Source organism: Sciurus carolinensis, chromosome 7 (assembly GCF_902686445.1).
Source record: "Sciurus carolinensis chromosome 7, mSciCar1.2, whole genome shotgun sequence".
NCBI lineage: Eukaryota > Metazoa > Chordata > Mammalia > Rodentia > Sciuridae > Sciurus > Sciurus carolinensis.
Genome location: NC_062219.1, coordinates 122,861,952 through 122,878,648, shown reverse-complemented (window position 1 = coordinate 122,878,648; position 16,697 = coordinate 122,861,952). Strand labels below are relative to the sequence as shown.

Genomic DNA, 16,697 nt, shown 5'->3' with positions numbered 1-16,697 from the left:
GACTTTGGATCTGCGATCCTCCTGACTCAGCCTCCGGAGCTCCTAGGATTACAGGCGTGCACCACTAAGCCGACTTTATATTTCTTAATAACATCTTTTTCTAGAAGCACTTCTAAACTTCCCCAGGCATATTTTATTTTGCTTTTACAATATTCTGTGCATTATCTCCAGAGCTTCAGAATATCGTTGTTGAATGATTTGTTGAATAGGCAGTAGGTCTAAAGGGAGCAGAGGAGTCTACAATACTAAGAGACAAAGGAGGGAAACAGTCCTGCAGTTTGTAAAATGAAACCCGTTGTTGAGAGAATACAAATTGCTGATAATATCAAGTATAAAATCTATTCAAGAAAATTATAGGTTGTAAAATCAAACGTCCGTCTTAGTCTTTGGTTGCTGATATTTTAATGATTAGGTCATTCCTAGCTTATCTTTGTTCAATGATTTGCATATGTTATGCAAATAAATAGAACTACCCAAAGAATGCCTACGCTGCGGGTGTCGATGACACGCTCCCCTAGATCCTGGGATTGGCCTGTCTATCCAACTCATTTGCATGACGTGATTTAATAAATGGAAGGCCCCGCCCCTCTGGGGCCTTCACCTCTCGCGAAGGGACGCGTGAGCTGGGACTCTCCCCGAGTCTACGTAAGCCCCACCCTCTGCCTGTAATCCCTCCGGTTCGTCCTCCGTCCTTTCTGTCTCCTCAGCTGAAAGGACCACAGGCCTTGCATCGTTTCCTTCCACTTTCAGCGTCCTTACGTTCCTCCGCTCCCATCTTTCCGCGGACGCACGACGCACGCCCCGCCTCTTTCTCCCATCATTCGTCGTGTAAATTCTGCGCCCCAACTGCCCGGCCGACCGGCGCCGCATTCCCGCCCCCTCTACACATCTCAACGGCCGACGCCGGGGGCACGCCTCCTCAGCCAACCAGCGTCCTATCGTCTGTAAGTCCCTCCTCTTTATGCAAATACGCCTTCCAGCCTTCCAGGCCCCTCACACTCTTTTTTTTTTTTTTTAAATAAGGACTGCCCTGGAAGTAAAGAGGGTTAGGATAGAAAGCGCCCCGCCCTTTATGCAAAGCAGGGGGCGTGTCCAACCGCGGTGGGAGGCGGGAGGTGGGGGGGGCGCTCCCGGGGGCGGCGGTTGCCCGGATGGGCCGTTAGTCGGAGCCTAGCCGCGGAGTGAGCGAGGGAGACGGGAGGAGCCGAACCCGGCGCCATCCGCCGCCATCCGCCCCCGCCCCACCGCCATCCCGCCCCGGGGAGCCCCTAAGTCCCGGTCCCGGACCCCCACGCACCCGGCCAGGTGAGTCTGGGCGAGTCGAGCGCTGACGCCCTTTTCCGGCGCGGGAGTGGAGGCGGCGGCGGCGGCGACAGCGGCGGCGGGCCGGGGGGAGGAGAAGCTGCCATTAGCCGCCGCCATTTTGTCCTCCTGCTGCCGGGCCTCCCTGCCCCTCCCCCTCCGGTACCTCTACCCCAATACCGGCACTTCCAGCCCTTCTCAGGGTTTGCAGCCTGCCCCTACCCACTCACTGCCCTGGCTCCAGAGAGCGACCCCCGCTCTTGGACCAATAATACTCTACCCTCTGCTGCGCTTCTGCTTTCTCACTCCCATCTGTTGACCCCCTCCCCGCCACCGCCGCCCTGGGTTGAGCCGCGCCCGACGGACCTCCTCTTGGAGGGTCTCTTTTCCATATTATGGGACCTCCCCCTCCCATTCATTACCCGGTGCTGTGGTCCCCCTTAATTGGCCCCTTTGCGTCGAGTCACTCCCCCTCTGGAACCCTGCTTTTATCCAGCATCTGCCTTCTACATTCCTCAGTTTCTCCTCTGCTTTTTCGTGCTAGCCCTGCCCTCTTTTTTCTCCCCAACACCATTTTCTTTTTGGGTCTCTTGACACTTCTCCCTTACTTTCTCCTCCGCATCATTTCTCTGCCATTACTTCAATATATTATTTCCCACCTGCGTTTGTGTTAATTCTTTTTTTATTTTAGTCTGTTCTCTCTACACTTTTTTCTTTTTTCCTTCTTATATTGATTTTCACAGATTGGCTTCCTCCAGTACCTACAGAGCAATTCCCATCCTATCATCTGTAGCCTGTCATAAAGTTCTTTCTCTGCCGGATTTTGGCTTGCATCCTGGTTCTGTTTTTTTTCTCACCATCTCCAATCTTTTTCTTTTTTACACTATACCCATCCACAAATGAATGCTTGGTTACTCTAGAATGAACTAAGGATGGAGTTTGGCCTACTTAAGGAGCAGGGGCTATTAAGGAAAGAAATGACTGCTGATGGACATTTTTTGAGGATAGGAAAATGAAGTTGGTTCTTGGCTTGGCCTTCTAGTGACCAGCCCATGTTACAGGGTGTTTTCTAAGTAGCTCCTCAGGGCTTTGGTTTTCTCCGTTCTACATAAGGTAAGCCAGAGCCTGCTAGTATTTTTTCTGGAGGCAGAATTGTTCCCAGGAGCCAAGATGGGGGCAAGTTTTGGAAAAGATGAAGTATTTGAAATAATTGGAGTTCTATAACATGAGAGTATGTAGAATCTTTGTTGTTCCATGAAGATTTCTCTGGCACCAGCCCCCATTCTGGTGGAGCAAGCTTGTAAAATCCTTAAACTCCCAGCATACCTTCCTACAAACCTCCCCAGATGGGACTTGGGGCTGCTGGGAATGGAACCTGGGGCAAAGGGCCCTGGGGCATGATTAGGGAGCTGGTGTCTAATAAGTTGGTGATCTGGAGTTTTCTTTCTTTCATGGTGGAGTTGTATACCTCTTTCAGGTTTTTCTTTGCCTTTTGGACTTGCTTGCCTCATTTGATTGTAGGTCTTTGAAATGATTTTGTTGGAGAAAAGGAATTATTACTTTCGGGAATAACAAAGAGGCTGCTGCCCTTTCTAGATTGGCACAAAGGATAGAGCATTAATACTGGGAAGATATCTAGATTTTTATTTGATTTTCCTTGGCAGGAGATACCAAGAGAAAGAACATGGCATTAGCACCATGTGGGAGATGAGTGTATTGTAGTGGCTTAAAGAGACGAGAGTTTACATATACTGCAGGGAAAGTCACTAAAAGGCCACATACCTAGATCCTTAAGGAGAATGAAAAGGAGCATCTACATTTCTATTACAGTCTGTGAAGTGGGTAGACACTGAGACACTTGGTTTCTGACCCACAGGCTCCGGCACGTTTTGGGGGAGGTGCCTGAAGAACCCAACGTACTCAATGAGCTTCCAGCGCAATGTCCGATCGCTCGGGGCCGACTGCCAAGGGGAAGGATGGAAAGAAGTATTCCTCGCTCAACCTGTTTGATACATATAAGGGCAAGTCCTTAGAGATCCAGAAACCCACTGGTGAGGGTCCTACAAAGATGTTCCTAATGGATGGAGGCTAGGTGTGACTGGGGAAAACACTTTAGAACTCTGAAGGGGAATGGTTATGGTAGAGAGAGCAAAGACCAGAGGAACACACTTGGAAAACTCCCAGTTTTACCTTGAGTCCTGTAGCAGGTGTTGAGTTCTGGGTGAGCACTAGTTACCCTCCTACAAAGGCGTGTCTTTGGTTCCCTGTCTTTGGACACGTAAGAATTGGAGGAAAAGAAATGTGGATTTGGAGAACTCTGGGACCACCTTGCTCCTTGTGGGCTCAGATCAATCATCCCACATGGAAGAAATAAACATATCTCAACTTTTCCAATAGAGATTTCAGAAGTTACTATCAAGGGAAGGGATGGCTTCTCAGAGAAACTTGGAGTAGGTAATAGGACATTCAGGAAATCTAAATGGAATCCGGAGGTTGTCAGATCTCCTATCTGAGCTATGGTTTCATCCTCTGTCCACCTTTTCTTCAGTTGCCCCTCGCCATGGCCTGCAGAGTCTCGGGAAAGTTGCCATTGCCCGGCGTATGCCACCCCCAGCCAACCTTCCAAGCCTGAAAGCCGAGAACAAAGGCAATGACCCCAATGTCTCACTAGTGCCGAAAGACGGAACAGGATGGGCAAGCAAACAGGACCAGTCCGACCCCAAGAGGTAGACAGAGGTTTGGGGGACTAAAGAGTGATGACTTGACTTTGAATTTAAGGGTGGATTGAGGTTTGTTTTGGTATAGCCCAGCTACATAGTAGCCAGGAAAAAAATGAGGAGGCACCTTTTGAACCTATTCTGGGTTTCTCCTTAGATACCAGGCACGGTGGTGCAGACCTGTGATACCAATGGCTGGAGGCTGAAGCAAGGGGATCACAAGTTCAAAGCCAGCCTCAACAACTTAGCGAGACCCTGTCTCTAAATAGAATATTTAAAAGGGGCTGGAGATGTGACTCAGTACTGAAGTGCACCTGGGTTCAATCCCTGGTACAAAAAAAAAAAAAAAAAGAAAGAAAGAAAAGAGATGGTACCTTTAGCTTTTTATTAGAGAAAAGGAAGCTTACAGCTTATACAGGGTAGCAAAATTAATAGTAGTTTGTCCTAATATTTCTAAGTGGTAGTGTTGGACCTAGGATCCATCCCTACTTTTCACTAATTGGAGAAGTCTGAGAGGCATCTTGGGTTTTAGATAACCTCATTCTACCATCCCTTCAGTTCCGATGCCTCAACCGCTCAGCCGCCGGAATCGCAGCCACTGCCGGCTTCACAGACGCCTGCCTCCAACCAGCCGAAACGACCCCCAACAGTCCCCGAGGTATCTGGAGAACTAGAGGTATTGGGAGGGAAATAGTTTGTATCTCCCCGACCCATGTCATCATTTATTTTGATTCTTAGAACACTCCTTCGGTTCCAAGCGGGGTAAAGTCCTGGGCACAAGCCAGCGTCACCCATGGTGCACATGGAGATGGTAAGTGGGCAGCTATGTCTGGAATCTACAGTAGGCATAAGCCTTTTACTTTGCTTTAAGTAAAGTGTCCTTGGTCCTCTGACTGAGTCTCAGCCCCCTTTGTTCAGTTTTGTGGGGCACATGAGGAAGTTTTAAGTCTCAGTCTTCTATGAGGGGGTGGTAGGGTCCCAGAACTGTTACTACCTCTTGGGGAATGATCACCTAGTCCAGATAAGTGAGTTTGAATGCAGGAACCTCTTAGAGACTTTCACTTTTGTGATGCACACATTCTCAGTAAATGTATCTGTCTCTTGTCTGCACCTTCACCCCAACAGGTGGAAGGGCATCAAGCCTACTGTCACGATTCTCTCGAGAGGAATTTCCGACCCTGCAGGCGGCTGGCGACCAGGACAAGGCTGCCAAGGAAAGGGAGTCTGCCGAACAGTCGTCTGGGCCCGGACCAAGCCTCCGCCCCCAAAGTGAGTGTGACTGCCTAGTGTGAGTAAGTGGTTCCCTTTTAGCCAGGACATTGTTTATTCTATCTCTGAGCTAAGTGACAGCTTATTTGCCTTCCTCCCCATCATTTTCTCTTGCCTCTGAGTCATTAACATATGTGTATCTTTTCTCCACCTTTTCCAAAATGTAGATTCCACAACTTGGAGGGACGGAGGTGGGCGTGGCCCTGATGAGCTGGAGGGCCCGGACTCCAAACTTCATCATGGTCATGATCCCCGGGGGGGTCTACAGCCTTCAGGCCCACCCCAGTTCCCTCCCTACCGCGGAATGATGCCGCCCTTCGTGAGTTTGAGTTTTTTATTTTGGTTGTACTGGAAGCTAGTGTGTTAGGAGTCAGGATTCAGTCTTTGGAGGATGAAATTAAAAAGTAGGCAGCAAGACGGAAGGTGGGTGGACAATAGCATGTTTAAAGGACTGGCAGTCTATTTGTCCCTCTTGGCAGCTACTGTTGGGTCCTTTTGCAGATGTATCCCCCATACCTTCCGTTCCCTCCACCCTATGGACCCCAGGGGCCTTATCGATACCCTACTCCTGATGGGCCCAGGTAAGCAATCCTGGTCTGAGTTTGTGGTTGGGGGCAGGAGAAGCCTATGGGGGAAGGATATGGTTTTTTTTATCCAGGAGTTATAGTCATGAGTGTGGTTTTACAACACACCATCTTTTATCTTCCATTTTTCTTTCCGCACACAGCCGTTTCCCCCGTGTGGCGGGCCCGCGGGGCTCAGGGCCACCAATGCGCCTTGTAGAGCCTGTGGGTCGGCCTTCTATTCTTAAAGAGGATAATCTCAAAGAATTTGACCAGTTGGACCAGGAGAATGATGATGGTTGGGCAGGTGAGTGGATATGAACAGTTAACTATTTGAATCTTAAAAGGGGGAGTCGAGTCATAGGAGAACAGCCATTGAACAGTAGAGAAAATATATAGAGAAAAACCAGGTCCTGGCAAAGTACAGAGAAGAGTAAGTGACAAGACTTAACAGTTGATGAACATAAATCTGAGGGAGGGATCAGCATTGATAGTGCATCTCCTCCTGTAGTTCAGACTACTTCTGTGTCCTAGGAATACATCTGAGATTGAAGGGCAGAACACTTGGATTACTACTCTCTTATTTTTCCCTTCAGGAGCTCATGAAGAGGTCGACTACACCGAAAAGCTCAAGTTCAGTGATGAGGAGGATGGGCGAGACTCTGATGAGGAGGGAGCTGAGGGCCAGTGAGTTAGGACCATCAGGGGAGAGGAGGGAGCACTATTTTCCTTTTCTCTCTTTTGTTTTGTTTTGTTTTTTTGTACTCATGATATTATACTCTTAGAGGAGCTGGTTTGCAGCTAAATTTAATTCCATGTTGATCTGCTCACAGCAAGGATTCCCAATCAGCTGCTGGTGAGGAACGGCCCCCTGAAGCAGAAGGCAAAAAGGGCACCTCCCCTGGCAGCGAACCGCCTCCTCCCAAGACGGCCTGGGCAGAGACCTCTCGGACTCCAGAGACAGAACCAGGGCCTCCTGCCCCAAAGCCTCCCCCACCCCCACCTCACCGGGGCCCCACCGGGAACTGGGGTGCCCCTGGGGACTACCCAGTGAGTGTCTACAATGAGGGTCGGGAAGGGTCAAGTTGTGGGGGAGGTGTCAGCTGAATAATTGAAGCAGTAGTGATGGAGGAAGCTGAAGGAAGGAGTGAAAATGAACTCTGAAGTGGAGCATTTCTAGAAAGCTTAAGAAACATCCTTGGTATTAGGGGAGTCTAGGAGAAAAATTGAACTGCTAGTAAGAAAAACAAGAGTGTTGAATGCTTAGGTCTCCAAAGAAGAAAAGGAATGGGAAAAAAACAGGGTGATGAATTTGTTTTCACCCACAAAGGCCATCAATGCCAAGACCTGATACTTGCATCTTTTAGCTAGGCACAGTTGATTGTTCTGCTGAAGAGTAGAAAGCCTAATGACTGACACCCCTGGCCTGCTGGGTCTGCCCATTGACAGGATCGTGGGGCTCCTCCCTGCAAGCCCCCAGCACCTGAAGATGAGGATGAGGCATGGCGGCAGCGGCGAAAGCAGTCTTCATCTGAGATCTCCCTGGCAGTGGAGAGGGCCCGCCGTAGGCGAGAAGAGGAGGAGCGGCGCATGCAGGAAGAGCGCAGGGCAGCCTGCGCTGAGAAACTCAAGCGACTCGATGAAAAGTTTGGGGCACCTGACAAACGGCTCAAAGCAGAGCCTACTGCCCCACCTGTTGCCCCTTCTGCCCCAGCTCCACCACCTGCAGGCCCCAAAGAACTCCCTGCAAGTCCAGCTCCACCGCCGGCACCAGCCCCAACACCAGAGAAAGAACCTGAAGAGCCAGCACAGGCCCCTCCTGCTCAGTCCACCCCCAGTCCAGGTGTGGTTCCAGCTCCCACTCTGGTGAGTGGTGGTGGCACTGCCAGTAGCACCAGCAGTGGCAGCTTTGAAGCCAGCCCAGGTATGGAAAATGGAATAGGTACTGCTAAGTGTCAGATCTTTAGGGTATACAGGGTAGTAAGGATGGAAATGAAGTAGAAGGTATTTGTTTTGGTTTGTTTGGCTATGAGTGGTAGCGGGGATAAGTCACGTTATCTTGTCATCTATGAAAGGGAAAGGTCTAAAACTACTTCTGTAAGCCGAGTGGCGCAAGATCAAAGAAAGTTGTTTGAGTGAGGCAGTTAATACCAGCAGCATTGGCTCTTGAGGCCATGGTATGTTTTTATGGGTCTTAAATGGAATGGGCTTCAATATAATGGAATTTAGTTGAAGTCTCTAGAGGGAGAGCTATAAGAGTTGGTTGGAATTTCTGACCTTTTTTTGGACTGTCCTATTGCACTAGGTTACTCTGTTCTTTTCTCCAATGCAGTGGAACCACAACTGCCTTCAAAAGAGGGTCCTGAACCACCAGAAGAGATTCCTCCACCTACCACACCCCCAGCTCCAAAGGTGGAACCCAAGGGTGATGGGGTTGGTCCTACTCGGCAGCCCCCAAGCCAGGGTTTGGGCTACCCCAAATATCAGAAGTCATTGCCTCCTCGTTTCCAGCGGCAACAGCAGGTGAGCTCATGTTGTTTCTCTTCTAAGGGCAGTATCTCTCTCTGACGTCATTGTTAATTCTGTCTGTAAGTTATCTCTTGGGTTCTTTTGCCTTTGTCTGGTTCTCTTGTGTCATAATTTCCATCTACCGTAGGTTTTTGTCAAACTTGTGCATTAACTTCTTTCTCTGCTGCTCCCTTTGTTGGGGGGCTCTGATAACTTCTCCCATCCCATCTTTTATTCTTCCTCAGGAGCAGCTCCTGAAGCAGCAACAGCAGCAGCAATGGCAGCAGCATCAACAGGGCTCTGCCCCTCCTGCCCCAGTGCCCCCATCACCACCACAGCCTGTGACCCTGGGGGCTGTGCCGACTCCACAGGCTCCGCCACCACCTCCCAAGGCTCTGTACCCAGGTGCTCTGGGCCGGCCCCCTCCCATGCCCCCAATGAACTTTGATCCTCGCTGGATGATGATTCCTCCTTATGTGGACCCTCGGCTCCTCCAGGGCCGGCCCCCACTGGACTTCTACCCTCCTGGCGTGCATCCCTCTGGTAAGAGACCTTAAGAGGGGTGGGAGAGCGCCTCAATCCTAGGAAGTGGATATCAGAATCTCAATTTGACTCTGCTGTGACTGAATTACAAGTAGCGGGGTGAGATGTATGCTTAATGGCTGAGATAGTTTTGTGTGAGTGGACTTGGGAAAGAAGCAGTGGGCCTTCATTGGCTAGGCTGTATTAAGGGGTTTGGTTTTTTCATAGGTCAACTGAGTGATTCGTCCTATTTCACAAGAGCAGGCAAGGTGCAGATTTACTGGGAATGAGAGATAAAGGGTACTGACCTAACAGAAGACTAGATTGGGGAGATGGTTTTTGAAGGGCTGGAAGGCCAGTAACAGGAAAGGATTGTTTTTCTTCATTTCCTCAGGCCTAGTTCCCCGAGAGCGCTCAGATAGTGGGGGCTCCAGCTCAGAGCCATTTGAGCGCCATGCAGCCCCTCTCTTGAGGGAACGGGGCACCCCACCAGTGGATCCAAAATTGGCCTGGGTAGGAGACGTCTTCACTACCACACCCACTGACCCTCGCCCACTTACCTCACCTCTGCGCCAGGCTGCTGATGAGGAAGATAAGGGGTTGAGGTGAGTCTCATTAATGAGGAATAAGTGAGTTTCTAGTATAAGGGCCTGGGCCTAGGAGAAAGGTGTTATGGGTTATTGGTGAGATGATGAACATAGAAGGAGAATCTAGATCATATTAAAATGTTCTCTTTCCCCACCCAATTCTGGTTTTCCTCATCCGAAGATACCTCCATTCTTTTTCTGTCTCCCTTTTCAGGAGTGAGACTCCTCCAGTACCTCCCGCACCACCTTATCTGGCCAGTTATCCAGGCTTTCCTGAGAACGGAGCCCCTGGGCCCCCAATTTCTCGCTTCCCTCTGGAGGAGCCAACTCCCCCAGGGCCCCGTTCACTCCCCTGGCCCCCAGGCAATGATGAGGCTGCCAAGATACAAGCTCCACCACCCAAGAAGGAACCCCCCAAGGAGGAGACTCCACAGCTGACAGGGCCAGAAGCAGGTCGAAAGCCTGCCCGTGGAGTTGGAGGTGGAGGCCAAGGCCCCCCCCCACCACGCAGAGAGAGTCGTACTGAGACCCGCTGGGGCCCTCGCCCGGGTAGCAGTCGTCGGGGAATTCCTCCAGAGGATCCAGGGGCCCCTCCCCGCCGGGCTGGGCCTATAAAGAAACCACCACCACCTGCAAAAGTGGAAGAGCTGCCTCCTAAGTCCCTGGAACAGGGGGATGACTCCTCCAAGCCTCCAAAGCCAGATCCACTCAAGACAGCTAAGGGGAAAATGGTCCCCAAGGAGACCCCACCCAGTGGGAATCTTTCCCCTGCACCAAGGCTTCGGAGGGACTATTCCTATGAAAGAGTGGGTCCGACCTCTTGCCGGGGTCGGGGCCGAGGCGAGTATTTTGCCAGAGGGAGAGGTTTTCGGGGGACTTACGGGGGCCGGGGCCGGGGATCCCGAAGCCGAGAGTTCCGCAGTTACCGGGAGTTCCGTGGAGATGATGGGCGTGGAGGTGGGGCAGGAGGACCAAACCACCCCTCTGCTCCCCGAGGCCGCACTGCTAGTGAGACACGAAGTGAGGGTTCAGAGTATGAAGAAATCCCTAAGCGGCGCAGGCAGCGTGGCTCAGAAACAGGCAGTGAGACCCATGAGAGTGATCTGGCTCCCTCAGACAAAGAGGCTCCCCCACCCAAGGAGGGAGTACTCACCCAGGTCCCTCTTGCTCACCCACCACCAGGAGCCCCCCCTTCACCTGCCCCTGCTCGTTTTTCTACTGCCCGGGGTGGACGTGTATTCACTCCAAGAGGGGTGCCCTCACGGCGGGGCCGAGGGGGAGGGCGGCCCCCTCCTCCTGTTTGCCCAGGCTGGAGCCCTCCAACCAAGTCCTTGGTTGCAAAGAAACCTCCAACAGGTCCTTTGCCTCCAAGTAAGGAACCTTTGAAAGAGAAGCTGATTCCAGGGCCTCTGTCTCCCATGGCCCGGGGAGGCAACAGTGGAGGAAGCAACATGGGCATAGGTGTGGAAGATGGGGAACGACCCCGAAGGAGGCGGCATGGAAGGGCTCAGCAGCAGGACAAACCACCTCGGTTTCGGAGGCTGAAACAGGAACGAGAGAATGCTGCCAGAGGGGCAGAGGGCAAGCCCTCTTCCCTCGCCCTTCCACCCTCCACTCCTGGGCCTGAGGAAGCCTTGGCAACAGTCACAGTGCCCCCTCCACCTCGCCGGGCAGCTGCTAAGTCTCCTGATCTGTCAAACCAGAACTCAGACCAAGCCAATGAGGAATGGGAGACAGCGTCAGAGAGCAGTGACTTCGCTAGTGAGCGTCGAGGTGACAAGGAAGCTCCCCCACCAGCACTTCTGACCCCCAAAGCTGTGGGAACTCCTGGGGGTAGTACTGGTGGGGCTGGACCAGGCATTTCAACCATGTCCCGTGGAGATCTGAGCCAGAGAGCCAAGGATTTGAGCAAGCGGAGCTTCTCGAGTCAGAGGCCTGGAATGGATCGACAGAACCGCCGCCCAGGCCCTGGAAGCAAGACTGGCAGTGGAGGTGGAAGCAGTGGAGGTGGTGGTGGGGGTCCAGGGGGAAGGACCGGCCCAGGACGAGGGGACAAGAGGAGCTGGCCCTCTCCCAAGAACCGAAGGTGTGTACAGATGGTTGAGTCTGTTCTTAAGGTAAAAAAAATGAGAGAAAGCCTGGGGGAAGGAAGGTGAGGCTGGGTGCAGGGAGTCTGTGGGCACGTGGACTTGGAAAGGCACTAGGGTTTCATGGCTAGCTAAAGTGGCTGGTTAACAGCACTTCACACCCTGTTTCTGGCTTTCCACTCTATACAGATCCAAACAAAATTCTTTAAAAGAGCATAAACAACTGGATTTTAACAGAAGAGGACTGGTTTTAATGGGGAGAAGTTAAAAAACGGATGGTTTGACCTGTAGAGGAGTAGCAACTTAGTAAACATTGGAGCTGATACTTTTTTTTTTTTTTTTTTAAAGCCGTCCTCCAGAAGAGCGTCCCCCAGGGCTTCCCCTGCCTCCCCACCCCCCAGCAGTTCTGCTGTCTTCCGTCTGGACCAAGTTATCCACAGCAACCCTGCTGGCATCCAACAGGCTCTTGCCCAGCTTAGCAGCCGCCAAGGAAACATAACAGCACCAGGGGGGCACCCAAGGCCTAAACCTGGGCCTCCCCAAGCCCCTCAAGGCTCCTCCCCTCGACCCCCAACCCGATATGACCCCCAGAGGGCCACCAACGGTGTCAGTTCTGGTAAGCTGTAGAGGGTACTGGTGGGAATGTTTCTATCCCCAGAGAAGGTCAGGTGTTGAAATGGGAAGAGTGGCCTGGGGGCCCTGCTGCTGGGTGTCTGCAGTGAGCAAGGGTGGAAGGATTGGGAGGAACAGTAGGGAGCTAGGGTCAGTGATAGTGAGGCCAGATGCTGACAGTTTTCCCCTTTTCCCCAGACCCCCACTTCGAGGAGCCAGGGCCGATGGTGAGGGGGGTGGGCGGGACTCCCCGGGACTCTGCCGGGGTTAATCCCTTCCCCCCCAAACGGCGGGAGCGACCTCCCCGAAAACTGGAGCTGCTGCAGGAGGTGAGGGATGGGGCTGGAGATTGGGCTTTGCTGCACTCTCACTTTCGAAGGTTCTTGGTTGTATTTCTGCACTCTTTGCTATTCCTATCATTGTGTTCTTGTTCAAAATTCTCACTAGTAGTCATTGCTTGTTTCCCATGTCTCCTTGTCTCAATGCCTCACTGTGCCCTGGCTGCTTATATTCCCCAGTTCTTACCCAATTCATGTTCTGCTTCTGGTCTTTCTCACCTTTAGGAATCTTTGCCAGCTTCTCATAGTTCTGGAATCCTGCCCTCAAAGCCTGAGGTCCCAGGTCCTCAAGGAGAATCCCGAGATGCAGGCACAGAGGCCCTGACCCCCCACATCTGGGATCGTTTACATACTGGTGAGTGAAACTGAGTGGAGGAAAGAGCTGGTGAAGTGGTGAGAGTGAGGTGGCTTTGGAACTGTCTTCTCACTGCCTCCATCCTGGTTGGTGCTCTCCTCCAGCCACCAGCCGAAAGAGTTACCGGCCCGGCTCCATGGAGCCCTGGATGGAGCCCCTGAGTCCGTTTGAGGATGTGGCTGGCACAGAGGTGTGTGAGGATGGGAGGGAGTTGCTGAGCTGGGATCTTGTAGAACACTGGCCATATTACCCCCACCTGTTCTGGGTCGTCTGGGGCTGTTCTCACATGGTTATCTCCTTAAATTTGTATATGTGCATCAGTCAGGTATCGGGATGCTCTTTACCTTGATTTAACTAGCTCCTTCTCCGCTCCTCTCAGATGAGTCAGTCTGACAGTGGGGTGGACCTGAGTGGGGATTCTCAGGTGTCATCAGGTCCCTGCAGCCAGCGAAGTTCCCCTGATGGAGGACTCAAGGGGGCAGCAGAGGGACCCCCCAAGCGGCCTGGAGGCCCCTCACCCCTGAATGCTGTTCCTGGTGAGGGTCCACCTGGCTCTGAACCCTCTGAACCTCCTAGGAGACGGCCTCCGGCCCCCCATGATGGGGACAGAAAGGTAAAAGACCCAAGAAAAGGATAAGAGGAATGTTCTATGTAATGTTACTGTGGCCCTCCCTTTATCTGCTCCGTCCCTCTTCCTGAACGTTCTGAGAATTCCCTGATTTGGGTTCCCTTTCCTCCCTTTAGCTTCACTTTACTGTGTTTTGCAACTCAGGAGCTGCCCAGGGAGCAGCCTCTGCCCCCTGGCCCCATAGGCACAGAACGGTCACAGCGTACGGACCGAGGCCCAGAGCCTAGCCCCCTCCGGCCATCCCATCGACCTGGCTCCACAGTCCAGTTTGGCACTAGTGACAAGGTGTGTGTGAATGAGACCTGGAAAGCCTGTGTTGGGAAGAGAGGGGAAGGGCTAGAGATGGGACATGGAAGACATGTCTGAATCATAGGATACTCTGCTGCTTCATTATCACAGGACTCGGACCTGCGCTTAGTGGTAGGAGACAGTTTAAAAGCAGAGAAGGACCTAACAGCATCAGTCACTGAGGTAGGTAGGGAAATTAGTAGGAAAACCCAACATTTCTGGTGAACATTTCTGAGAGTGATTTGGGTATCCAGGATATCAGGCATCCCTCCTGACAAGACTTCTACTGCCCAGGCCATTCCGATATCCCGAGACTGGGAGCTGCTCCCCAGTGCTTCTGCCTCAGCTGAGCCACAATCCAAGAGCCTGAGTTCTGGGCACTGTGGCCCAGAACCTAGTTCCTCAGGCCAGCGCCTATATCCTGAGGTCTTCTATGGCAGCCCTGGGCCTCCCAGTTCCCAGGTAAGCCCCAATTTTCATCACGTGTGCTCTTGAATGAATCTTTATTGCCTGTTATTTCTTGTAATCAAATCTAATTTGTGTAGTTATAAAACAGTTTCCTTTTTTGTTGTTTTCTCTCCTTTTTAAGCTGCTGTAGTCAGGGGGATGGGTTAGCTTCTTTTGACAAGAGACAACTGGAGCAATTTCAAACTCCGCTTTTCTCCAGCAGGTCTCTGGGGGAGCCATGGACTCTCAGTTACATCCCAACAGCGGAGGCTTCCGCCCTGGGACACCCTCACTGCACCCTTACAGGTAAGACTAGATTCCTGTGAACCTCAGAAGGAAGTGGAAATAGGTTTCAGGGGAGAGGAGAGAAGATGGAGTTTTGGGTTCCAGAGGTAAATGGATTTAGGCCTTTCTGAGATTAAGAGAGTAAATAACTGGCTTTTTAAACCATTCCTTCCCTGATTGCTTTTCAGGTCACAGCCCCTATACCTACCCCCAGGCCCAGCCCCTCCCTCGGCCCTGCTCTCTGGGGTAGCACTCAAGGGCCAGTTTCTGGATTTCTCAGCACTGCAAGCAACAGAACTGGGGAAGTTGCCAGCTGGAGGAGTTCTCTACCCTCCACCTTCCTTTCTTTACTCTCCAGCTTTCTGTCCCAGCCCTTTGCCTGACCCACCTTTGCTTCAGGTAAGAGGTGGGCAGGTGCTAGGGGTGGGAGAAATGTTTAGGGGAGTTGACATATTTCTCTCCATTCCCTAACAGGTACGCCAGGATCTGCCATCCCCTTCGGATTTTTATTCTGCTCCTCTGCAGCCTGGTGGCCAAAGTGGCTTCCTTCCTTCAGGGGCCCCTGCACAGCAGGTACCTTTTAACTTCCCACTCCCCCTTCATTCTCTATCTAGTCTCTGACTTTTTTTTTTTATTTCCCAAAATGCCTTTCTGCCCCAAAATACACACTTGACTTACTTTCTTGTTACAGATGCTTCTACCCATGGTAGATTCACAGCTGCCTGTGGTGAATTTTGGCTCCCTGCCCCCAGCACCACCACCTGCCCCACCCCCACTTTCCCTGTTACCTGTGGGCCCTGCTCTGCAGCCTCCCAGCCTGGCTGTGCGGCCCCCACCTGCTCCTGCTACTCGGGTGCTTCCTTCACCTGCCAGGCCCTTCCCCCCTAGCTTGGGGCGAGCAGAGGTAAAGTATAGCAGATGAGGTACTCCAGGGTTAGGGACAGAGATTCCCTGTCTTAAGAGGAATGGGGTGATGGTCAGCAGCTCAGGAATTTTTTACCTTCAGCTGCATCCAGTGGAACTAAAGCCGTTCCAGGATTATCGGAAACTGAGTAGCAGCCTTGGGGGACCCGGGTCGTCTCGTACTCCCCCATCTGGAAGGTAAATGGAAGTGAAGATGCAGACTGCCCATCTCCAAGGGCGTGCTTTCTTTGGAGTCGGGGAAAATCCTAAACTTGCCTTAAACACCCTTCCTCTCTTAGGTCCTTCTCTGGTCTCAACTCCCGACTCAAGGCCCCACCTTCCACCTATAGCGGAGTGTTCCGTACCCAGCGCATCGACCTCTACCAGCAGGTGAAGAAACCCTTCTGGCCTCCAATCTAAATCCAGGAGTTGCCACCTGAGTTCCTGACCTACTTACTACTTTGATTTATTCCACACCTATCTGACCCTTAGGCCTCCCCACCGGATGCCCTGCGCTGGATGCCGAAGCCTTGGGAGCGGACAGGGCCACCTTCTCGAGAAGGGCCTTCTAGAAGGGCAGAAGAGCCTGGGTCCCGAGGGGACAAGGAGCCTGAATTGCCCCCACCCCGCTGAGGGAGTTCCCCGTGCCCCCCACCCCACCCCCCGGGGCTTGTATATAGATTATAAATATATAAGGGGGAAAGGGGTGGGTGGGGAGGGGTTGTGGGGCTGGAGCCTCGCTTCCCCTCCTCCCCCTTCCCCTGGTCCCCTATCCCTGGGGCCGTTTGTTAAAAAAGAATAATAAAATGATTAAAAAAATAATTTCCAAAGTGATTTGGGGGATGGGTACGTTTGGTTCTAATACCTTAACAGCATGGTTTGTCATCCAGAGAGGAGTTTCATTAAGAAAGTGGGGTCTTGGAACATCTGAAAGATGAAACTTCACTGGATTGTCAAGTCTTCCTGTGGCTTCTTACGGTTTTGAGTCATGGGACTCTATAGAAGCTGTAAATCTTATGACCTGCCGTTAACGTTTGCTGGTTTCTATCGTTCAAGCATGAAGCTAGTTAAATGGGGAAAGCACATCAACTACATCTCAGGGAATGGCAAAGAATGCAGCCATGCATTAAGCCAATGGTCCCATTGATTTAAGTTACCTTCTAGCTGTCTTCAGTGTCCATGTACCTTAATAGTGGGCTAGACTAGGTCCAGCATGATCAAACCTGAATTTCATGGGTGCATCATATGCAAGTTATGCTTAAATAGTACTTAGATCTGAAATGAAA

General features: G+C 51.8%; 1 protein-coding gene and 1 non-coding gene across 2 annotated transcripts; both read left to right on the top strand.

The window, feature by feature from the left end:
• Nucleotides 1–1,117: 1,117 nt before the first annotated feature.
• Nucleotides 1,118–16,099, top strand: Prrc2a (proline rich coiled-coil 2A). The gene is given in 32 exon segments (XM_047558259.1): nt 1,118–1,305; nt 3,179–3,353; nt 3,851–4,028; nt 4,578–4,677; nt 4,758–4,830; nt 5,145–5,288; nt 5,456–5,607; nt 5,790–5,869; nt 6,016–6,158; nt 6,448–6,538; nt 6,685–6,901; nt 7,301–7,775; nt 8,184–8,374; nt 8,605–8,902; nt 9,276–9,486; nt 9,683–11,554; nt 11,904–11,941; nt 11,944–12,171; nt 12,366–12,496; nt 12,731–12,860; nt 12,965–13,050; nt 13,240–13,473; nt 13,633–13,773; nt 13,888–13,959; nt 14,071–14,238; nt 14,447–14,529; nt 14,697–14,907; nt 14,983–15,081; nt 15,200–15,412; nt 15,515–15,609; nt 15,711–15,801; nt 15,904–16,099. Coding segments are annotated over 31 exon segments (6,498 nt in total). The 5' UTR covers nt 1,118–1,305; nt 3,179–3,241; the 3' UTR covers nt 16,045–16,099.
• LOC124989838 (small nucleolar RNA SNORA38) lies at nt 3,538–3,667 on the top strand. Its single transcript, XR_007109654.1, has one exon. It is a non-coding gene; the product is annotated as a small nucleolar RNA SNORA38 (small nucleolar RNA).
• Nucleotides 16,100–16,697: the final 598 nt, after the last annotated feature.